We start from the raw sequence: 25,446 nt of genomic DNA on the forward strand, positions 1-25,446 counted from the left end.
AGCAGTTCTCCCTTTATCCAGCAGCTTCCCAGCCTCCAACAATGGCTTCCTCCCCTTCCAACAGCTCTCAGTACTTGCCTGCAGCAGCAATTTACTTAGGCAGCCTTGGGTCCGTTGACGCTTCTGGGAAAAGAGGAAATTGCCGATGAATCTGGCAAGTACAAGAGCTGCTGGGAGGGGAGACGGCCACTGTCGAAGGCTCTCCATGATCTTGCTCCCGCGCATGCTGACCATCTCCCTTCCACCTGCACCTGTAGCTCTCTCCATTCCACCTCCACCTTCCCCGTGGCCCTCTTCGGCAACTCGGCAGGGGCGGCAATCAAGACATGATGCCGACGTCGGGACCTTCCCTCTCTGAGTCCCGCCTATTTTATTTCAACTTCCTGTTTCCGAACAGGCAAGACTCACAGAGGGAAGGCCCAGACGTCGGCAGCCTGTCTTGATTGGCCTAGGCTGGGAGGAACAGCAGCCTTCCAACACTACCGCAGTCGGCAGGAAATTTAACTGCCGACTCGATCTCACCAGCCCTGCGCAGACCGGCAGAAATTTTCTGTGGACTGACACCGGTCCGCAGACTGGCGGTTGAAGAACAGTGGTGTAGTAGACCCTGGCTTTTGTTGTCCATTCCAAACTATAGTTCTGTGTGTGTGTGTGTGTATGTGTGTGGCATAAATATATATGTGCATTTATATGCTACGGTGGTTAGGTTTTTCTTGCTTTTCTTTGGAGAGAAGTTTAAAATACTTATGCATTTTTCTACTAAGGGGTATGCTAAAATCTATTTCACAGTGTCAGAAATACAGGTGTATATACGGCAAAGATTACATTACATTACAAAGCTTTTTATATTCTGCCACAGCCCTTATGAGTTCCAGGCGGATTACAATAAAGCAGATTACCGGAAACAAACCCATATATATATGTATATATATTGTAATCCACCTGGAACTTGATTTTTTTTTTTTTTTTTTATGACACACATTTTAATAAAAATATAATACAAGTTAAACTTTTTAATGCACCCTAGTTGATTTAATATGCATTAATTCATAACTTAGTACATAGTTCCTGGTTTACAGGGGTTTTTATTTGGCAGTGTGAGCCTCAACAGGCATTTGCAGTGAGAACCATGGACAATGCTATATTAGAAGTCGGCACTATCTGCATATTAGAACTCTTTGGGTATGGTTTGTCAAATTTTTAAATATATGAAAACCACTTCATTATGTTAGGACTTCACTAAATTCTTTAAGGGAGAGTATATGTTTAACAGATTAACTTATTACTAAGAGTAATTGCTATAGTTCTTTTTGGCAAGAATTCTGCTTTCAGTAAGTATTCTTTTGAAATAAGAATTTAAGCAAACTAAAAAGGTGAGAAGGAATTTCAGTACTGTTTTATTTCAAGTGGGAACTTTATTTTTCTACTGCTCCCTAGGTTGGGCAAGGCTGAAACAGAGGTTACAGAGTACACTGTATATCCCAAGGTTTTTTTGTGATCTCAAACAGCAGGCTTTAGAGAAGAGGCAAAGCAGAGTCTGAAGCAATAGCCATTCTTTGGCCTCCCTTTTTTCTTTTTTGTACATTTAATGGTTAGCTTCTGGAGCATTGATTTATGTCACTGTAGGAAGCAATGACAACAGGTGGTATTCAAGCCATCCTAGTCTAGAAGATACAATGCCAACCAATTTGATGGGTTTGCAATGGTGGGATATATGAAGGAACATGATGAAAGGCATAACTGCCAGGGACATAAATTTGGTGGCAATGCATTTGAGATATTAGATTTTAGTGACTGGCTTTCTAATCTTGGCTTGCATGGAAGAGGGTTGATAATGATATGGTGTCTAGAAAGGAAAATATATTTGAGCTCTGAGAAGATAGCTTTGGGTTAAGGTTGGAGAGTAGTTTGAGTACACAGGGGGAGGGATAATATGTGGTAATTTACAGTTGAACATATACTCACCTGTCAGGCCAGCAATTTCTCATTTTCTACCGTATCGACTATAATGAGTTTTCTTCTAGGCAGAACGATAGGGATAAGAACATATGAATAGCCTTACTGGGTCAGACCAAAGGTTCATCAAACCCAGTAGCCCGTTCTCACGGTGGCCAACCCAGGTCACTATTAGCTGGCCAAAACCAAAAAAGTAGCAACATTCCATGCTACCGATCCAGAGCAAGCAGTGGCATCCCCCATGTATTTCTAAATAACAGACTATGGACTTTTCCTCTAGGAAAATTTCCAAACCCTTCTTAAAACCAGCTATGTTATCCACTCTTACCACAACCTCTGGCAGTGCGTTCCAGAGCTTAACTATTCTCTTGAGTAAAAAAAATATTTCCTCCTGTTGGTTTTAAAAGTATTTCCCTGTAACTTCGAGTGTCCCCTAGTCTTTGTAATTTTTGACAGAGTGAAAAATCAATCCACTTGTACTCATTCTACTCCACTCAGAATTTTGTAGACTTCAATCAAATCTCCCCTCAGCCGTCTCTTTTCCAAGCTGAAGAGCCCTAAGCTTTGAAGAGTGATTTAAAAATTTTTTTTTTTTAAATCTTTATTAATTTTCAAAACTAATACAAAGTGCCAGGAATTATACAGATAATATTCAACGTAAGCACTTAAATTCCATCAATAACAATGCAGTAGAAAAATATCCCTCCCCTCCCATCCAACAATTTAATCAAGAAATAAACCAAAAAGATATCCCCCCACCCTCCCACCCTGTCCTGGACGTGCAAAAAAGAAACAAAAAATTTAAACAAAGACAACTATGTTAAAGTAACAAAGGATGTCAATGGGCCCCAAACCAATTTAAATAATTTTCTATGCCCCAACATATCAGCATTCATCTTTTTTTATTTGTAACCTAAACATAAATTGGCCCACCAAAACGGAAAGTTGAGGCGGTCACAATTTTTTTAATTGTGGGTTATCATTTGCATAGTGATCCCTGTCATAATTAGGAAAAAAGCTTGCCTTTGTAGCGATCCATGGGAGGCTTGATATGCAGCAATGTTCCACCTATAATTGCCTCATACGTCAAAGGGATTGTTGATTCCAGTATGAGGTTAATCTGTCCCCATATAAAATAGGTTTATTTTTGATAATTTTCTTTCTTTACTCAAAGCTGAATGAAATAAGACCCAGGTTCCTACTGTTCAATACTCCATTAAAAACATCAGGGTACAAATTACATTGCAATGATAGTGGATCAAATTGGAGGGAGTTGCATTATATGTTAAAGAAGGGATTGAGTCAAACAAAATAAGCATTCTACATGAAACAGATAGAAGTGTGGATAGAAATTCCAGGTGTGAAGGGAAGGAGTACCGACCCCCAGGGCAGTGCGAAGAAATTGATGGAGAAATGATGGAAGAGATTAAATGCAACTGCAAGGGAGGCATCACAGTTATCATGGGCGACTTCAACTATCTGGGGATAGCATGGAACCTAGGCACCTCCAGCGGTGCTAGAGAGACCAAGTTCCTGGAAACTAGGCAATTGCTTCCTGGAACAACTTGTCAAGGAAAATACAAGAGGAAACGGAATTCTGGACCTAATTCTAAATGGACTGCGAGGGCTGGCACAAGATATAGAAGTAGAAGAGACGCTGGGAAACAGCGATCACAATACGATGTGCTTCAACCTAGAAATAGAGGCGAAACATCAATCCAGAACGATGGCCATGGCGTTAAACTTCCGAAAAGGGAATTACGAAAAGATTAGATGCATGTTGGGGAAGAAGATTAAGAAGAGGATAAACAATGTAAAGACGCTAGAGCAAGCTTGGTCTCTTTTTAAGGATACAGTCACCGAGGCACAAAATCTATATATACCACGTATCAACAAGGGATCAAAGAGGAAAAAGAAAAAAGAACCAGCGTGGCTCACTGTAGAGCAGGGGTGTCCAACCTTTTGGCTTCCCTGGGCCACATTAGCCGAAAAAAATGTTTCTGCAGCAAGACAGAGGAGGGAGCCAGCAAGACGATAAACACCCAGGGGCAGCAGAGGAAAACACTGCATTGCTCTTGGCAGGGGCCGCACAACATACTTCACGGGGCCGCAGGTTGGACACCCCTGCTGTAGAGGGTAAAGGAAGTGATCAGAGACAAAAAAGCCTCATTTAAGGAATGGAAAAGATCAAAAACAGATGAAAACTGGAACAAGCACAAGCAACATCAACGCAGGTGCCATAAGGCGGTAAAAGGGGCCAAAAGAGACTACGAGGACACAATAGCCAAGGAGGCGAAAAACCTCAAGCCGTTCTTTCGATATATTAAAGGGAAACGACCCGCGAAGGAAGCGGTGGGGCTGTTGGATGACCAAGGAATAAAGGGAGCGCTAAAGGAGGACAAAGCAATCGCCGACAGACTGAACATGTTTTTTGCATTTGTTTTTACCGAAGAGGACATATGCTGGAAGTGAAAATGTGAAACTGACAGGGTTAATGGTCAGTCCTAGAAGAGGTATGCAGGCCGATTGATAGGCTTAAAAGCGATAAATTCCTGGGAGTGGATGGCATCCATCCGAGGGTCATCAAAGGAACTGAAAGGGACCATAGCTGGACTGCTTCAACTACTAGCCAATCTGTCGATCGAATCGGGAAAGATTCCAGAGGACTGGAAGGTGGCAAATGTTACGCCGATCTTCAAAAAAGGTTCGAGGGGAGACCCGGGAAATTACAGACTGGTGAGTCTGACCTCGGTACCGGGAAAGATGGTAGAGGCGCTGAATAAGGACCGCATCATTGATCACCTTGACGGACATGGTCTGATGAGGACCAGCCAGCACGGTTTCAGCAAAGGCAGATCTGAAAACTAGGCTCGTCACAAAATTGTAATGTTCTCTTCCTCCCTGGACTCAATATCCAACCACCTCTATGCTACTCCTTCCTTTATTAAACTCTTGTAAACCGTGCCGAGCTCTATAATTATGGAGAGGATGCGGTATAAACTTAAGGTTTAGTTTAGTATACACCCCCAAAACCCTTTTGTACTGGCATATAAGTGGCTCCTGCAGCCATAAGGGCTATTGGGGTGGTAGATAAGTGGGTCTAAGGGATTCTGGAGGTGGTTTGGGGGCTCACCATGACCTATAAGGGAGCTGTAGTGAGATGATGACATGGCACTCTTTTTGTGAAGTTCACAGAAGTGCCCTGTAAGGTACCCTACTATTTAGGTGCCATGTCTGGGTGTTAAGTCCATCACTTTGGAGACCCCTCCCATGTCCAACAGGGCTTGTTCTAGGTGTTTTTGACTTGGACGAAAAGTTGGACGAAAATGTGGTATAAAGCTGGACGATTTAGCAACTTGGACAATCAGATGTATATTTAGACGATTTTCAAAACCAAAAAAATATTTGGACGTATTTTTTGAAAATGTGCCCTAAGCTATTTTTATTACTTTGGACAACTTGCAATTTGGGCGAAAATGAACTTAGACGTTCCTTTCGATTATGCTCCTCCACGCTACTATGAGAAATAATTTCAGGGACTTGTTTTCTGTATTCATCTATTTCATAAAGAAAGCAGCTAGATGTGGAAAAACATTTATAAAATATGAGTCAGAGAACATTGTTTTTATTAGCTTTGTTTGTTCTCTCGTGTTAATTTTCTTACTTTGCACATTTTTAGCTTATTTAGGATTGTTCCAGTTCTAAAGGGGTTGTTATAAAAATATCAGAATATTGCCACATACAATTGGTAATCTTCAGCTTCCCACTTGATGTTACACATCTTAAATTATTTCTAGGAATTTGGTTGTAGTGTGAAATGATCACATCTTCCAACTATTAGACAAAGCTGGGCAGAAGCTTGAAAAACTACTAGCATATATTTAAACCTATATTTTTATGATTGATGAGTTCAGTTATCAAAATCTTGAGGTGGAGTATAGGCTAAGGGTGTGAAAATGAATGTGTGTGTGTGGGGAGGGGAGGTAAGACTGAAGGTTTGCCTAGGACGCCCACTGCCCTTGCACTGGCTCTGCTTCCAATGCAGTTTGAAAATATTGGCTGCCTTTGAACATCAGATTAGTGGCCAGAGATGGGAAGGACAACATGGCAGTGACAGATGAGGCCTGGGATGAATCATCCGCAATAGATTGAGACCTGGGAGGCAGTTTGGGCCTGGAGAGAGGTTACTTTGTATTAGTAAGTTATAAAAAATGAAATTAGTGGAAAAGATTTTCACTATTTCAATTCAATCACTGATTGAAATTAATTTAAACTCTGCCTAAAAGGAAAAAAAAAACTCTGGACTGCAGGTGGAGTTTTTGGATCAACTCCGGCTCTTGACATTAACAGTTCACCATGCCCTGTTCTGTTAAATCAGTGACATTATAGTCTCTTGCACCAGTCTTTGTTATAAACAACCATTAAGTATCTTCACAGGAGAAATTTTTACAACTCAGCTCTGAGGTGGGAACTGGGCAGCTGAGCACACCACTTCTACCATACTTCATACTTACCTACCTGTAAATTAGCAGGAAAGTCTCCATTATTAGAGCTGCTTACTTTGTAGTTATCACTTTAGTAGCTAAACCCATGTGTAATAATAACTGTGTCTATCCAAGACTGGTCCTATCATTGTGTAATTGTCACCAATGCCCCTGCTTTTCAGCCCTACCTTTCATTTCCTACTGACTTATGCAAATGAGACCCTGAAATGAACCTCTACAAATGGTCCTATTTCTCTTCCTTCATGGGCCACCTTTGTATCTATCTCCTTTATAGACTGATCCAGGTTTGTCCTCATATGTTAATGCATCTAGGCTTTAGAAATTATTATTTACACTGCAGGATACTAGAATTCCAGGCAAATAAAGTACAAAATATGTATAGTGCAACATGGCAAGTTCATTTGGTCAAAATTGTAGAATAACTGACAAATTGTAGAATAACTGACAAATTATGCGTTTCAAAAGTGACTTTTATTTGTTACAAATATATAAATACAAAATATTAAACTTAATATCTTTCAAGATTTTCAAATACATTGGCACGTTTTGGTATATAAAATCTTTCAAGTATGAGCAGGAAGAATTAAGTCACATTTTTATAATGAAATATTTAAACATAATTCCGAGATTTAAAACAGCCTGTCCAAAACCGTGAACAAAGAGGTCCTTTTACTAAGCTGCAGTAGAAGTGACCTTAGTATACCCATACTGGTGGTTTTCCAGCACGCTAAGTCCATTTTTATGGCAGCTGGAAAATGGCTAAGTGCTAATGTTAATATACAAAAAATAAGGGTTTCAACAGAATAAATATTGCTACTTATATACACTACTACTATTGAAAGAAAGTAAGGGCACAGGGTAAGTGTATAACGGATCAATATTGCAAACATAACAGGGTGAAGAAAAAAAGCCTCGGAGTAATCACAACCATTGGCTCTTGGGTGGGAACAGTTTGAGAGGCAGTAACTCAACTATCCCCCGAGGAAGATCCGTTCAGGATTGAAACGCCTTTACCAGCAGGCATTGTGAGTTTACATTTAATATGCCAACGTTGGTGGTGGCTGGTTCCATCCAAGATGTGTTGCCTTCTTTATAAAAATACGTATTTTTCTTAAAATATTTATTGAATAACTCCATGGTTATCAGGTAGACTCTATGGGCTCCTTTTACAAAGGTGCGCTAGCGGTTTTAGCGTGCGCTAGCCGCTACCACCTCCTTTTAAGCAGGTGGCAGTTTTTCACCTAGCGCACGCTAATCTTGTGCGTGCGCTAAAAATGTTTGCGCACCTTCGTATAAGAAGCCCTATATATTTTTTGTCTTATATATTGAATAATCTCAAAAAGGTTTTGTAAAAAAATGTTCAGCACTTGTGGATAATGGATTTAAGTGGTGGATAGGAGGATTGGAGCATAAATGATTACAACATTCGATTCAGGATGCGGACCTGAAATGATATATAGATCATAGGAGGTCCTATGATCTGATTATCCAGCATGTATGATATGCTCACCTCTATGCCCAAGTGAGAAATTATTTTATATATAAAATGTTTAAATATATATATTCTTTAGATAGAAACTTTATAAAATTGTTATAAAGAGAGATTTCTTGACATTCTTGGTAATTGTGTAAAATAGAATTTAAGGTAGTAGCTATTTTTAGCACTTGAAAAGAAATTCTTAAAGTCAAGGTATATTACATAGTTTTATACTGGGTAAGATGTAATTTTTAGGTCTGTTTTTTTTAACTTCTTAGTAATCACAACCATTGGCATAAAAACTCCAACCCTTATACAAACAATCTTGCAGAGTAGGAGGAACACTCACAATTGTTATGTTTGCAGTATTGATCGGAATACACTCACCCTGTGGTCTTATTTCAACAGTAGTAGTGTATATAAGTAGTATTTCTAATTTGCCATTAGCGCATGGCCATTGAAAAAATATTAGCCTGTGAGCACTTATTGACACATTTTGTAGGCAGTAAAGGCTCATTTCAAATTTTGTGCTATCGGCATGCAATAATATAGCTGTGCTAACTGATTAGTGCAGAAACGTCCACTCTTTGTCCCCCGACATGCCCCCCCCTGTGTAAAAATTAACAGTTTTTAGTGCACAGTTTGTGCATGCAGATTAGGAACTTACTACAGGATGCCTGAGTGAATCTTACACAGTAAGAACCAAAACAAAACTGCAGAAAATATACAAGGTGAATTGTTGGTTTCCTTTTGGTTTGAATCCTACAGTAAGCCCTTTAAAGTTAAAGCAAGCTCTTGCTATTATTTACCATACACAGCTTAGTAAAAGGACCCCAAAATTTGTAACAAAATACAGTACACATGATACTGTAACACAGTTGATGGAATAAAAATAAAAACATCTAGCAATAAATTATATAAATAAGCATGAATAAATATTTTAAATATAATAAATAAAATTCAAATAGGCATGAATGTTTCATTTAAAGAACATTTTTCATCTGCCAAATCTAGCAGATTTATAATAGAAGGAGCTCACTTAAATTAAAACATTCATATATCAAGATTTCTCCTTGTGCTGAGAAAGCGGATGGCCCTGATGGTTTTCTCTATGAAGAGAGTGAAGTCTCGCAGGATGAGGCGAGTGACGACTTTCTTCAGCCAGGGATTTTTTGGTAGGAAATAATTCGTAAACGCCTCTTCATCTGTCACAGGCACTGAACTGGGATTTTTCATCTGTGACAAAAAACCCAAATTATTTATTTTTACCAAGCTGTTAAAAGGGTTTTATAATAAGTCTTGCTTTATGTAAAGGAGGAACCAAATAATCTGAACATTTTTGATTCTTTAAAAAAAAAAATTACTGTATATTAAGGACATGCAGATATGAGAACTATAAAATAAAAATGTCTTTTTATATGAACCTTACATTTATTTATTTAAGCATTTATATACCACTTTTAGTCTAAGTGGTTTACATTCAGGTACTCAAGCATTTTCCCCTATCTGTCCCGGCAAGCTCACACTCTATCTAATGTACCTGGGGTAATGGGGGATTAAGTGACTTGCCCAGGGTCATAAGGAGCAGTGTGGGATTTGAACCCACAACCTCAGGGTGCTGAGGCTGTTCTCTAACCATTGCACCACACACTCCCCAAGTGTAGTCTTATCAATACTGCTTTTTTGATGGCACAACATTGCTACTTCTCATCGGCTGTTTCTCCCCCCCCAAAAAAAAAAATAAATAAAAAGGAAACCCATGAACTGCAAAGTATACCATTAAAAGTTTCTCTATATATGAGTATTAATTCAAATGTTTTGGTAAGATGCTGATGCCTCATTTTTTCAAAACTCATTTTTTAATGTTAAAGAAATAAGGAAATATAGGCAAGAGAGGTTAGTCTGATGTTCCATGTGTTGTCACAGGGCACAGACCTAGGCATTACTAAAGGTTATGCACATTGTTATAGAATATGACCAATCCGCACACAACTTAGGTGCAGGCATTTAAGATGGTTTAAACGGGTGCATCTAAAAGTTATGCAATGCACTGGTGCTTAATGTGATTCTAGAAAAGGTATACACACCTTGTAGAATCGCACTAAACGCCATTCTAGTTGTCACCAATTTTTTAGGCGCTGATTCTGAAAGTGGCACCAATAAATTTACCAAAAGGTATGACTATATGGGACACATTTTTATTATTTTTTTATATATTTATATTTGAATAACCAATTTGTGGGTTTAGATACTCAAAGCTTAAATTTTGTATAATTATTGATTTAATAAAGTTTTTAGTTAACTTCTATCACATCCAGTTGGTGGCTACATATTTTACGTTAATAATCATTCACACTGTTTTAATATCATCCATGGATTTTTTTATCTTTTAAATAGTGCCATGGCCTATCAATGGAATTAAGTCTTTAATAACAATTTTATTAAATTCATATGGTTTTTATGGAATTCATTTAAGGTGAATGAGAATGTTTATGACTACATATTTATAATGCTAACGGTTTTTAGCACAGGGAGCCGCGCTGAATGGCTCGCGCTGCTCCCGACGCTCATAGGAACTCTGCGCTAAAAACCGTTAGTGAAGTTTTGTAGAATAAGGGGTAAATGTTTTGAATATTTCTAGATTCATCACAAATCTATACAATTGATTTCCTCATCTAAGCCCACACAAAGCAATATAGAAGGATAGCAAGTCAATCTCATCTTCGCCAAGAAAATTTTCTCGATAAATTCAAAACTAAACTAAAAACTTTCTTATTCCAAGACACATTTCATAGTGCTTGTCAATATCCCTTTTCAACTGCAAATCAGCCCACATAAAGAACATCTTCTATGAAGCGACACCCTCTCCTGGTATATTTTCCCCTTCCCTCATACCTTCATTTACTTTTATTTTTTACGATGTAATTATAAACTTTCCTCCCCTCTCTCCCCCAAACTCATGTATGTCATCGTCCTCGTCTACTTCATGTTTTATTTTTTACCCCATTTTACTTTTATGTTTTTAGCTTTGTAAACCAGCCAGATACATAATGATGGTCGGTATATTAAAATGTAAATAAACTTGGAAACTTGGAATGATACAAACTTTTAATTTCTATGAAAGAGAATGCTTTTCTGAAAAATTATTATGTAGAAGGATTCCTATGTTATGGTGCTTGCAGATTGGTACATTCAAATCAGCCAGATTAAAGCTTAGATTGATATCTACCTTCATACTGCAGAAAAATGAACAATCATAAAGCCCCCCCCCCTCGTATAAGGTTCAAAACAACACCGAACGTATATCAAACAACACTGCAGCCTTAAATTAAGCTTACTGGAATTTCTGTTTTGTGTTCTTTGAAGCTGCTTCATATAATTTAAATAAAAGCTGTAGTGTTTTTGTTGTTCTTGTTGTTGTTATACGAGATATCTTCAAAAAGTTTCAACACTTTTTTTTAAGCACACTATTAAATATCTCAAAAGCAAATTACATCACTACCTGCAAGGTGAGCCGGCTTACCTGACTGACATAACATAAAATCGGATTTCTATAGCGCATAACCATGGATTTCAATGCAGTTTACAAAAGGTTAATTAGTTAAACAAAATATTTAGGATCAAAGAAAGTAGTTGATTATAAATTTTGAAGAGAGATGAATTTTTAATTGTTTTCTGAAATGAAAAGAAAAATGTGACGTAAGAAGATGATGAAAAACCTTGTCGTAAAAGGCTGCTTGGAAGGAAAGTGTCCGATCGTGATATTTCTTACTTTTACAACCCTTGACGGGTGGAAAGGCAAAAAGGGGGTGACATTCTATGACACCCCCTCTTACCACTTCTCCCGTCCCAACCATTTCCCACGAAAACATGAAAGTGTGGAAACTTTCTGAAGAACTCTCATATATTTGGTGTACATTTGAACTTTATAAAAGGGTCACTATGATTTACTTTTCTGTAGTACGAAGGTAGATGATTGAAGTCTTGCAACTTAGAGGGGTATAATCTGCAGAATTTTAATGTGCCTGACTACAATAACTTCTAAATAATCATTTTTCAGATCAGCTTTCTCTTTCATAAAGATTAAATTAAAAAATTAAAATATGTATTGATGTACTATTTATTTTTTCATGTAGGTTTCCTTTTTGTGGTGTGAACTATTAACTTCAGCAAATAAATGCAGTTTTTCACTTGCATAGTATGTGTGAGGCTCTCAATTTGGCTATCAAATGTCTGATTCTGTACTGCCCATCTTGTCCCCATCTACCTATATATCTGCACTTGGTCCCTGGGCTAAATGGTAAGCTTTATTGTAGAAAAGCATTAGCATCATAGCTATGTTATCTGAATGTTCTAATGCTTATTGGGTGTTTCATTGTATGAGGGTTGATTCATAAGTCTTGGCAACTATACTTTTTCTCTCAAAAATGCACCAACACTGGAAATCTAATATATGCGTTTGAAAGTATGTGGCATGCACTTCTTAATATTGCCACCAGATGAGTACAGGGGTCTCTGGTAGAGGAGAAGCAAAGAACATGACATCTGAAACCATCATTTTATTATGGCAATACAGCAGTGGTTCTTAAACCTGTCCTGAGGGACTCCCAGCTGGTTGGGTTTTCAAGATATCTGTAATGAATATGCATGAGGCAGATTTGCATGCCTGGCACTTCTATTATATGCAAATCTGCCTCATGCATTTTCATTACAGATATCTTGAAAGCCCGACTGGTTGGGGGTCCCCCAGGACAGGTTTAAGAACCACTGGCATACAGGGTACAACATGAACAACAAAGTGCAAGTATAAACTGTTTAGCTCCAAATGGAGCTGATTGTGTTCACCGCCTTCTCCATCAATGGCAACAAACTGTGGACAACCTGGGAGACTACTTTGAAGGATGTTAACAGTTAAAACAATGATTTCAAATGTCATGTTTTTTGCTTCTCCCCTACAGAGACTCTTGCACTCATCTGACATCTAGTGGCAATATTAAGAATTACATGTCAATTTGAATTACTTTCAAACGTATATATTAAATTTCCAGTGTTGGCAGATTTTCAAGAGAAAAAAAATAGTTGCCATGACTTATGAATCAACCCTCGCATTATATCTCTGATGTTTGAATTTCACTGCTGTTAAATGTGTATATAATTTACACTATTTCCGGGTAGTCCTATGTGCTGATTCCAAGTTTACCTGTTAACAAAATTGTAAGCTTTTTGTTAAACTGTACTGGCTGTATAACATCTTGAGGCAAATCTCTTCATAAAGGCAGTTAATAAATCTCAATAAGCCTGCTGAGAGGACATAGATTGTAAAGTAAAGAAATGAGGAATTGCACAACTCTTCATGTCCTATAGCCTTATCAAAGTGAATTTATTATCAGCAGTGCCCTCGAGCTGCTTTTGATGAAACACAAGTATATACAGACAAACAAAATGGGAAAACTTCCATAAAGAAACAGTGATCCATCTGAGAGGCAAATATGATATCTTAAAGTGAAATAAGACTTTCTTTACACGATCCCTTTTCTTTTTTTTAGTTTGATACATTGTAAAAATGAACTCACCTGCAGCTTTACCATCACTGCTAGATACTCTGTTTTGCGCTGTAAGGATACAGATAGTTCCCCTTCAGTAGCGAATGTGCGCTCCACAGCGACAAGGTATTTCTTGAACTCCTTAAGACCACTGGAGATCTTTTTCAAGCATTTCTCCTGCAATAATAGTGTGATCATATTTTATTAATTGATATTAATACAAATGTGTAGTCTGGGCATCATGAAGTTCTACATGAACAAAGTGCATGGGAAATCAGAGGATATATGCAATTTCTTATTTACCCGTTTAAACGCAGATCGGAAACATCCATCTTCCTCTCTAATCTTTGGGAGGTCCAGATTGTTTTGTAAAAGTACTTCCATGCTGTTATCACATACAGTATATCTATTACACAGCTAAAACAAGAGATAGAAAGAGAGAAAAAAAGTTATTATTGCACAGTCACAAAGTATAAGTTCAGGAAGCAGTATGATTGAGAAAGTGCCACATACAGGGCTGGAATAGGCCAACTCATGTCCTAAGCACAGGCCAACAATGGTGCTCCTCAGCCCTTCCATTGCTTAACTGACAGGCATTTAGGGGAAATTTATCAAAGGATGCCCTTAGGAATGGGCATTTTTAGCAGTTAGTGCATGCTAATGTGTTTAGCGCTCTTTGATGAATTCCCCCCTAAGAGTCAATATGTGCTGAGAAATATCATTATTATACGAGACAAAACATCAGCTATATTTCTAATGATTGGAAAAACGCTGAATTTCATGTTGGATAATGGTTGTGGCAGACAGCAGTAGAGCTGGCACCCCTACCCCCAATCTGATATCTTTCTCCTTCTTCACTCCCCCTCCACCTATGATCCAGTATCTCCTCCCCCTCCTCTCTCTCTCAAGCCTTCCCCTCTTGCTGGACCAATCAAGGCGCTGACTTAGGGCACTGATGATAAAAAGCACCAAAACCTCAGTTCGGCATCTATCCCTCTTGAAGCTTGAAGGTAGACTGCACTGGGATGTAAGCGTCCTTTATCACTGGCACCTTGGGCCAGGGCTTCACCTGGTCCATAGGTTGAGCCAACTCTGGACAGCAGTGAACAAATTAAGGTATGATAGCTAAGGGGAACCCTTCTCATAGTGCCCAAAGCAGAGTTACCATATGGCTCCAGAAAAAGAAGGATGGATTGCGACATCTGGGCTGTACTTCTATACTTAATGGTTAATCCAGGGCTCTAATTCTCTATATAGTGCTTAAAACTGTGTGTGCAGATTTGGATGCATGCATAATTTAATTGCCAAATGAGCCAATTAGCACTGATAAATGAGCACTAATAATTATTGGCACTAATTAGCATTAATTTAAATATATTCATGCCTGTGTAGGTGCTGGGATTTGCATAAATGTTACATGTGGCTCTGTAAAGGAGGCATGGACATTGGGGGGGGGGGCATGGGGCATTCCGGGAACTTGCACGCAATGTTACAGAATGAGGAGATCCACTCCTAATTTAGGCATGAGAATTTACACCAGGTTTCAGTTGGTGTGAATCCTTCTGCCCAAATTTGGGCATGGAATTTGGCACCAAACATTGTTTTATAAAATGTGCCCAATTCTGAGTGCTCCTGTAGGTTTTTTTGGTGGTTTTTTTTTTACATTTCATAAAGCAACAGTTGTAGCTTTAATAGATAATTTAATTTGTGGATAAAATGTACCAAATTCTTTTAAAAATCCTTTCTCCCCCTTATCTAACTCTAAGGAGTGTCCGGATGTATGCAAATTTTTGTGTCTGTGTGAACAAGTTCTAAAATCCAATAATCCTAGTATTAGCAATGCATTTCTGTATAAAGTACAAAATAGCATCACACATATGGTAATTGATTTAGTGTTAACTAATTTTTTATAGTTTAATTTTGTTTGAAGGTCAGGTCAGTATTTTTATGAGCGACCATGAAATGACCATCTAAAATGTATGAACAACTAATCTAATCTAATCTAATCTAATCCTTAGGTTTGTATACCACATCATCTCCACGTTCGTAGAGCTCGACGCGGTTTACAGTATAATACTAGAAGATGGTTCCCCAAGTCAGAAGGCACTCGCCATGCTACTAGGGAAGAGCTGATCATCACCCAGAGTATGCCCAGTGTTTGTGAAGCCAACAGATCAAAGCCAGCAGGACATCTTGATACTGATGTTGCTGGACAGAAAAAGGAGATCAGAATCTAAAGATATTCTCAACATAGGAACATGGAATGTACAAAGAATGAACCAAGGAAGTTGTTAGAAGCCAATGGAAAAAACCTTCCCACCACCAATAGGGATAAGTGAACTCAAATGGACAGGACAGGGCTATTTTCAATCAAATGAGCTCAATGTGTGGCGGCGACGGCTAAGAAAGCAAATATAATGTTAGAAATTATCAGAAAAGGAATGGAAAACAAAGATGAAAATGTTATATGTCCTTGTATTGCTCTAAGGTACAGCCGCAACTTGAATACTGTGTACAGTTCTGGTCGCCATATCTCATAAAAGATGTAGCGGAATTAGAAAAGGTACCAAGAAGGGTGACAAAAATGATAAAAGGTTTGGAACAACTTCCTAAGACGTCAAGATCAGCAAGACAAAGAACGATATTTCAAGTTTCAAGTTTATTGTATATTTGATTGATCGCTTAACATGTAAAATGGAAAAGCCAGATTAGCATATCAGGATGTTAAGAGATTGCAGCAGAAATTCCAAACTCGATTGGAGATGCTTAAACGCCAATGGAATGATATTGAATGATCCAAAAAGCATTAAAAAGGAGATGAAAAGAATATACAGAAAATTTATACAAAAAAAATGTAACAATGATAACATTGGGAAAATTGAACTAGAAACTGCTGTCAAAGAACCACTAGATATTTTAAAAGAAGACATAGCAGCAATTAAAGCTTTATTGAAAAACAAGTCGCCTGGTATCAATTGTATTCCATTTGAATTCATCAAAGGCTCAGAAGGTGCCATAGTGGCCCTCACTCGACTATCAGACTGGGAAGGAAAAAAAACATTGCCAGCCAACTAGAGAAGATCATTGTTCATACCTATACCTAAGAAAGGTGACGCCAAGGACTAACTAGTGCATTAATTCCATATGCAAGCAAAATATTGCTGAAAACACAACAAAGGCTACAATCATATGCTAAGCATGAACTACCCAAAGTTCAGGTTGGTTTTAGAAAAGGTCAAAGAATGAGAGACATTGCAAATGTTAATTGGATATTGGAGAAGAGCAAATACCAAAAAGCCCCTATACTTTTGCTTGGCTACAACAAAGCTTTTGACCGTGTGGATCACGATAAACTACAGAGAACTCTAGCACAAATGAGAATACCCAAACACATGATTCAGCTGATAAAGAACCTCTACGAAAACCAAGAAGCTGCAGTGAGAACTGAATATGGCAGCACTGATTGGTTTCCAATAAAATGTGGCGTCAGGCAAGGATACATCTTGTCACCTTACCTTTTGAACTTTTATGGTGAAAGCCATTTTCAGAAAAGCAAATTTGGAAGAAGAGAGTATCCTGTTTTAAAGTTGGTAGCTGAAACTAACAACCTGCACTATGCAGATAATACAATGCTCATCACATGCTGTAAAAGTCAAAGCTAAAAAAGTCATAAAATGGGATTAGAACTGAACATACACGAACACGGAAAATGATGATTTTTAAATGCTAATGTGCTCCACTTAGGGGGAACATAGATTATGATTATTCTTTAATTTCTGAGGAAGCATTAATATTTGAAGTTTCTGAACAGTTCTCTTACTCAGCTGCTCCCACCTTTCTGAATCTAAGTAAGTGCTGCTACACTGACCTCCTATAGGTATCACTTTCATATTTGTGAAGGACTGAGGGGAACAGGTTTTTAAAAATGTGAACTATGGGCTTTTTTTTAAAGGGATGAACCTTAAGGGAAGCTAAGAAGCAGGTGAAACACTAGTTTCAGAAACTGATTAAAAATATTTCTAGTCCACCTAACAAAAATCTAAGCAGAGTAGAAAACATACATGCTAATAACAAAATCTCACAGCATAAGTCCAGCTGCTTTAGGCACAGTTGGTATTGTGGGATCAGTTCTTCTAATTCACTGTGTGGTGCTAGAATAGGACCCAGAATGGAATCTGGGCTCTGGTTCCAGGCACTGCCCACTACTCTGGCAACATTTAGATCTTTCATGTGTCAGAACCAGGGGGTGGGTACCAGGCCTGGGCATTCTGGAATGTCATCTAGATATCAGTGCCACCCAGTGAGCAGCTGAAAAAGCCCAGGGACATAGCCATTCCCCATCAAACTCAAGTCCTGCATTAGCTCCTACTTCCCCCTCCCCCCCTTCTTTTAGCACTGGGAAAGGTTTGCTTTGCCCACAGCTTTTTGATGGATGAACCCTTTGGCGCAGTGGTTAACGCTACAGCTTTAGCACTCTGAGGCAGTGGGTTCAAATCCCCACTGCTCCTTGTGACTCTGGGCAAGTCACTTAATCCTTCCCCCCATTGCCTCAGGTACATTAAGACAGATTGTGAGCCCACCCGGACAAAGAAAAACACTTGAGTACCTGAATAAATTCATGTAAACCATTCCAAGCTCCCCTGGGAGAATGGTATAGAAAATGAAATAAATAAATGAATCAGGAGCTAGGCTTTCAAAGCAATAAACACATGGCAGTGCTTGTACCATGTTTAGAATCAAGGGGACTACAGGATTTTCCTGCTGCATTGCATAGCTAGGGATAATACAAAATTGTTATACAGTAATTATGGATTTCTGGTGCTATATAAGAATTTAGTGTAATTTTTATTTATTTATTTAAAAATTTATATACCACATAAAAACTATGCGGTTTACAAAATTATATGCATACATATTAAAAATACTAAAACAGGGTGGGAAAAGCATTATTGTTTGCTATACCTATTTTATCTATTTTATTGAAATTATATATATATTTCTACTTTTATTAGTTAAGGGGAGGAGGGGGGAGAAAATGATTGTTTTTAGAATTATTTGTATATTTAAAGTGCGTTTTTTTTATTTGTTTATGTTTAAATTCATTGTATTGCACTGTTAATATTTGAAAATTAATAAAGATTAAAAAAAATAATACTAAAATATGTTTCGACAGAACAAACACAATAAAACATTAACTAACAGTATCATTATTAAAATCTTTTTTCAAATTCATCCTACAAGATGGAAAGACAAAATCCCATAAAAACATTTACAGGACGGAAAGGCTTCAACGGCAAATAGTATTAGCACATGAAGGCATTGACAAATAATTGCGTTTTCAACATTTTCTAAAAGTTCAGTCTCCCATCGCAGAATCGCAGAATGCCAGGTAGCGCATTCCAAAGCTTGGCACCTGCTACAGTAGTACAGACAGCCTTTTTGCTCCAATCTTAACAGGAGAGACTAACATCTTACCCTCCAAATTCAACTTCATACCATTTTCAGATCTCAAACGTTTTCTGAATTGATAGATTTTTTTTTTTTTTTTTTTTTTAACTCCTTTAGTGCCATTTGGGAAACGTGATATAAGATGAACATTTGCTTCTATGAAATGTGAAATGGTTGGTGTTTTTAAACTGACCTCAGCAAAAAGAATAAAGAAAAAGGTAGTGGTTGGCAATTTATGACTAAGCAATTTTAAGTAGTTTTAAGATGAATAAGTGAGATATTTTAAACTACAGAAGTTCCCTTTACTTATGAACCAAGAACTTCTTCAGAGGAAATTCAATCGGTACTATATGAGTAAGGAGTAAGATATCGAGAGTGGTTTACCATTATCAGATATTTTCTCTATTCCGGTGAATATGGTTATTATAGTTTGGGCCCTGATGCTCGAAAGATTGCTGTGCCATCTTATAAGGAAGCTCAGCCTCTGATACCCAAAAGGGTTCTCAGGTGGGTGCTTTTACCAATCAGGATAGCAGCCACTGAAAACCCTCTGCAAATGCATTACAAGGAGCTCATTAGTATTAAAATGAGCACTTCTATATAATGCACAGAAGGGAACATCCACTAGAGAATGACACGGGGACAATTTTTTCCCTGTCCTTGTGGGAGCTCATTTTCCCATTCCGGTGAGTTCTTTTCCTGTCCCTGCCCCATTCCTGCAAGTTCTGCACAAGCCTCAAAACACTTTAAAATCATAAGTGTTTGAGGCTTATGCAGTTAAGGCAGAGCTTACAGGAATGGAGGCAGGGATGGAGACAGCGACAAAACTCATGGGGATGGGACGGGGAAATTGAGTTCCTGTGGGGATGAGGAAAAAATTGTCCATGTGTCATTCTCTAACATCCACCTCATACCAGGCAAAATTTTCTGGTAGGTCTGGCGCTGCCAGTGGCTGTTTGTGCGTGTTTTGTGTGAAAGTACATCCCGTGCCTATGGTCAGAATACAGCTATTAGGCGCAGGACACACACACAACACACATAACAGCTGCATCCATATTGTATTCAAACAAAAAGAAATTAAACTTGCCCAAGAGCTCTGGTGATCAGGAACTGTATTGGGCCTGCCTAGATGAGCTGTGCCTAATGATCAGCTCTTGTGTACAGGCACAAGGCACAGTTCCCAACCCCTTTCACCGGGATACTCAGCATAAATACTCAGCATCTGCAATTTCTCACCTCCTTTCTTTTTCAGTGCCAAACCAGCACAAGATAAGAAGTGATCTTTCAGGTGCAGCTTTCTTCAATTTTTTTTTGCCTCCTTCTCAAATCTTTTCCTGTTTCCTTCCTGTCACCTCTCCATTAATCCTCCCAACCCCCATGCACTGTAAACGGACAAATGTAACTTGTAACCTGTATAATATATATATATATATATTTATTTATTATTTTATTTATTTGGATTTTTATCCCGTCCTCCCAGTAGCTCAGAACGGTCTACAAATGAACATACACAGTGGAGAGTAACTAGACATATAAGTAATACAACAGGTTTAGTGATTGGATTTATAGATTTTGGAGAGAATTTAATACAGGAAGAGTATAGCAGAAAGAGAGAAGGGGGAAATACAGTAGTTTAGTTTAAGGAAAGTTATATGCGTTTAGGTACAAATTGTTAGTGGAGAGAGTAAGAGAGGGTTATACTGGAGTTTGGGAAGGTGATAGGAGAGTGGAGGGGTGGGGCGTAAGGGGGGGAGAAGACAGAGGAGATCTTTAGTTGAAGAGGAGGGTCTTTACCGATTTACGGAATGTTAATAATGAGTTCTGTTGTCTAAGTTGGGGGGGGGAGTTGGTTCCAGAGGTGTGGAATGAAGTGGCTGTAGGATCGTTTGTGGGCAGTTTCTGTGAGCAGTATTAGATCCCTAGTATGTGTCCAGTTAGGATATGTCCATTGAATTGAAAAACCTTGAACTGTAACTATGGCAAATTGCAATCTGCAACCTGTATATTATGTATGTTAACCTGTAACCCGTTCTGAGCTCTTTGGGGAGGACAGGACAGAAAACGAATGAAATCAATACATACAAATGATCCGGCATCTTTCTTTCCCTACTGCCATTGGTCCAGATTGTCTCTCTCCCTGCTTTCCAGGTTTCTCCTCTCTTCCTGCTGTAGCAGTGCGGCCCTCTGGCTCCCGCCTTCTAAAATCTCAACCGCGACCTTGTTGGGGGGGGGGGGCACGGTGGGGTTCTGAAACAGGGCAAAGGGTCGGGGGGGGGCGCATAATCTGGGTGGGCCATGCCCGTGCATATTTAGGAACTTTTTTTTCTAGTCTGAGCTGTGATGCACTCACCTCGACTTTCAGGGCAGCCGCCTCGATCTGGATCAGCAAGGCTAAGGACAAGTGCTCGGGAGGCGGGGTGTCGTCCAGCTCCTCCCCGGAGAAATCGGCTGGTGACAGAGCAGCTGCTTGCGCCGGGCTCCGGTTGGCAGCCAGGAGCAGGAGCCCCGCAAGGACCACGGCTGCCAGGGAGGAGGTGCCTGCCAAAAGACACAGGGAAGAGCACAGTGAGCACCCAGCAGCCTTCCCGCCCGCCGCCCCCTCTCCCCAGGCTCCTGCCTACTTACTTCTGGGCCGGAACTCCATGCTGCTTTCTCGGCTCTTTTCCTTTCGGGGTTGGCAGCCGGGTTTGGGCTCCACGGAGGAGAGTGATCTGCCTGCTCCATCCTTTCTCTTGTATTTATTGGGCTCCGGAGTTATTCATGTTTTCCAGGGAAAGTCCGATATCCATCATTTTGTTTTGCAAGTGAAGGGCGGGGGAGGGGCGATTGTGGGAAGACGATTGTCGGGCTCTCCTGAATGAGGTCGCAATGAGGTCATCACAACCTCCCAACTTGTCCGGCAGGTCTTTAAGCGGATATCAATTTTCTCCGAAACTCGGAAATTGCAACAGCTTAGCCAGAACCTGAATTCTCTCTAACTTTCAATACTGTGATATCTTGGCACATAGTGTATTTTCTTCACGGCATCCTGTCTCTTTTATTCTGATGTCTGATCTCCGGGGAAAGTCTTTCAGAGACAGGCCTGTGTCGTGGGCCAGTGCTAAAAGGAGGTTTTTTTCCCCCCTCGATTATGTTAGCAGATATCGGTTGTTCCTGCCATATCTCATATGTTCATGCCACCCAAATAGTGACATTTCTGTTACCAACTAATATATTAAGTGGGACCAACATTTCAAGATAAATACTGGTGAAAACCCATAAAGAATACCTCAAAGCCAAGATTATTTTGTTGGGATTTGTGAAATCCCGTTTTATATAAAATGTACCTTGATAGGCGGTATATAAAAAAAAATCCTAATAATAATAATAGATAACAAAATCAAGATTTCCAGGGCGAGATGCGCTCAAATGTGTTGGCATTTTAGAAAAGGTTTTGTCAGTGCAGAGCTCTGTTTGCTGGCATGCCACTTAAAGTAGACATTTTACAAAGATATACATTGGAAAAGAAATGAAGGGCAGGGACCTGGCAGCTTTCATGTGAAGGTACTGCCACTTACACATGAAAATGGCAATCTGGCAACTTCCATATGTAAATGCTGATGCTGCCAGGTGTAGTTGCCCCGTTTTACAAACCTACACGTGGATAAAATTGTGAGGCTAATATCTCAGTCCCCTTTAAAGATAATCCACAGAAATAAAAGTAAAATAAAATGACAATATTTATTTATTCAATTTTCTATATTGTTCTCCCAGGAGAGCTCAGGATGGTTTACATGAGTTAATTCGGGTACTCAAGCATTTCTCCCTGTCTGTCCCGGTGGGCTCACAATCTATCTTATATACCTGGGGCAATGTGGGGATTAAGTGACTTGCCCGGTATCTCAGAATATATAAGTGAAACATAAAAACATTCCACTAATAGTCTCATGGGGGAAGTGTACGGCAGGTATAGGGGTGAGAAACAGGAAAGTCAGACGGCGACAAATTAGTATAGTTTTATGGTTTATAATGCAAGTGAAAGCCCAGATTTCTGTTGACTTCTTTTACTTGTGTCAAAATATTTCATTATCTTAACTTCAAATGTCTTATGCTCCCGGTTTGTTTTAAAAATTTATTGGTATTCTAACCATAAAGTCCTTGCAAAGTGTTTTCCCACAGAAGTGTCATCCTGGTTAGCTTTCTGGTGTTTAATGTGGTGTCTGAGCTTTTTACTGCTTCTAGTGTTGTTAGGTGCATTCGACTCGTGTTCAAGTCTTAGCAAAATGGATGAATTAGAGATCTAAAAAGAAATCGGCTTTGTGCTAGTCCAGAAAAGTCCTCCAACGTCATGGTTGTTTTCAACGTGTCCAGCCTTGCTTTGCATCGTTACGTCAAATTCAATTGATATGTCCTTACATAGACAAAACTTGTGAGTCTTTGATACACACTTTGGTTATCTCCAAGTTGGATTATTACAATATTATTTACACTGGTCTTCCAAAAGCAGCTCTCAAAAAATTGCAGACTCTCCAAAATACTGCCATTAGGATATTAACAAATGTCCGTAGATAAGACCACATCACTCCACTCCTGAAGGAATTTTATTGAACCCAATAAAGTCAAGACTTATGCATAAAGCTGTGACCCTGACTTTCAAAGCATTGAGAACAGGGAAACCAGAATATTTAGCTAATCTTTTGATCCCGTATAAATCAGCAAGAAACTTGCGTTCCATCAATGGTAACCAATTATCCTTACCTTCAGTCCACTTAGTGAGATTAACCTCTACACACAATTCTGCCTTTTTTGCACGAGTACCCTATCTTTGGAATTCGTTGCCATTGGGATTATTCATATATTAAATCTAGAAATCTGTTAAAAACACATCTTTTTGGATTGGCATACCCTTAATTCCACCTCAATCAGGGGATATGTTAGTATCATATTGGTACGTACTGTGTAAACCGCTACGATGATATATCGAGCAGTGGTCCATAAATACTAATAAACATAAACATCTCATTGCAGGTTGTGTCTTCACCTGCTTCCTTATATCTTCCCAAACATGATGTTCTTCTCCAGTGATCTCTCTCTTCTGTTTATGTGACATACCCAGTTTGATCTCTTCCAGAATCGATTTGTTAGTTCTTCTGGCAGTCCACGGCACCAAAGCTCAAATGAGTCAATCTTCTTTCTGTCTTGTTTTTGTAGTGGCCAGCTTTCGCATCATAACTGACCACTGAGGAAATGAGTGCGTGGACAAGTCTGATCTTTGTATTGTTATTTCCTTGCCTTTGAATACTTTGTCAAGAGCCTTATTATGTACTTATCATTTCCATAGCATTGCTAGACCTACAGAGCACTGTACATTAAGACATACAAAGATAGTCTCTTCTCAGTAGCGCTTACAATCTAGTTAACAGACGTACAGGATGAGTAAGGGGCTAGAGCAGGGGTATCAAAGTCCCTCCTCAAGGGCTGAAATCCAGTCGGGTTTTCAGGATTTCCCCAATGAGATCTATTAGCATACAATAAAAGAAGTGCATGCAAATAGGTCTCATGCATATTCATTGGGGAAATCCTGAAAACCCGACTGGATTGCGGCCCTAAAAGAGGGACTTTGAAGACCCCTGGATTAAGGGATACCACCTTCTTAATCCCCAGAGCTGTCCACCCTGAATATAAAACTGGCAAGGAATATTGGGATCTGTGACAGCTTCAGGTACTATGGACATTTGTTTTATAAAATGGTCATGGGGGTCTATCCATGTATGTGTCAAGTTTATTTAAAATTTGGTATTCTGCTTATCAAATATCTTAAGTGGTGTACATAATAATAACAATTTGAATAAATATGGGGGTGTCAAATACAAACTCATAGACAAAGACAAATGTTTTCATACACATAGTAAGGTGGGGGGAAATACAATGATTGATAGAACAGAGGAACAGAAAGGGTAAACACAATAGGAATCTGAAGTTTAAATCTTGGGGGTATATTTAGACAGAAATCTAACTATGAAAGCATTCATCTCGGTGTTTGTGAAAAAAATGTTTCTTCATCTTGTGGAAGTTGCATACCATAAAATCTTATTTTGAACCTATGGCATTCAGACTCCTTATCCAATCCCTGATACGTAGGGCTCTTTTTATCAAGCCGTGCTAGCGGGGTTAATGCGCATGACTTTTCGTCACGTGTTAACCCCTGCCCTGACCTAAAACTACCACCTGCTCAAGAGGAGGCGGTAGCGGCTAGCACGGCCGGCGGTTTAGTGCACGGTATTACGCGCGTTAAACCGCCAGCATGCCTTTGTAAAAGGAGCCCTTAGTACCTTAGATTATTGTAATTTAGTTCATATTGCTGGACATCATATAAATATACTCAGACTACAAAGAATTCAAAATGTCACAGTACGATTGATCTTTGATTTGAAAAAATCAGATCATATCATATTTTATTATAGAGAACTTCATTGGCTTCCTTCAAGGCTCGTGTGTTATTTAAACTGGGCACTCTTTGTTATAGTCTTAGAGCCAG

General features: G+C 39.0%; 1 protein-coding gene across 1 annotated transcript; it reads right to left on the reverse strand.

Annotated features, from left to right (window-relative positions):
* Positions 1 to 6,920: 6,920 nt before the first annotated feature.
* Positions 6,921 to 21,341, reverse strand: IL6 (interleukin 6). Its single transcript, XM_033930886.1, has 4 exons — positions 21,280 to 21,341; positions 13,785 to 13,898; positions 13,512 to 13,658; positions 6,921 to 9,174 (listed from the first exon to the last, which is right to left on the reverse strand). Exons 2-4 carry the CDS (start codon positions 13,863 to 13,865, stop codon positions 8,992 to 8,994), a joined length of 411 nt encoding a protein of 136 aa, XP_033786777.1. The 5' UTR covers positions 13,866 to 13,898; positions 21,280 to 21,341; the 3' UTR covers positions 6,921 to 8,991.
* Between the last annotated feature and the right edge of the window lie 4,105 nt (positions 21,342 to 25,446).

This window comes from Geotrypetes seraphini, chromosome 2 (genome assembly GCF_902459505.1).
Source record: "Geotrypetes seraphini chromosome 2, aGeoSer1.1, whole genome shotgun sequence".
Lineage (NCBI taxonomy): Eukaryota > Metazoa > Chordata > Amphibia > Gymnophiona > Dermophiidae > Geotrypetes > Geotrypetes seraphini.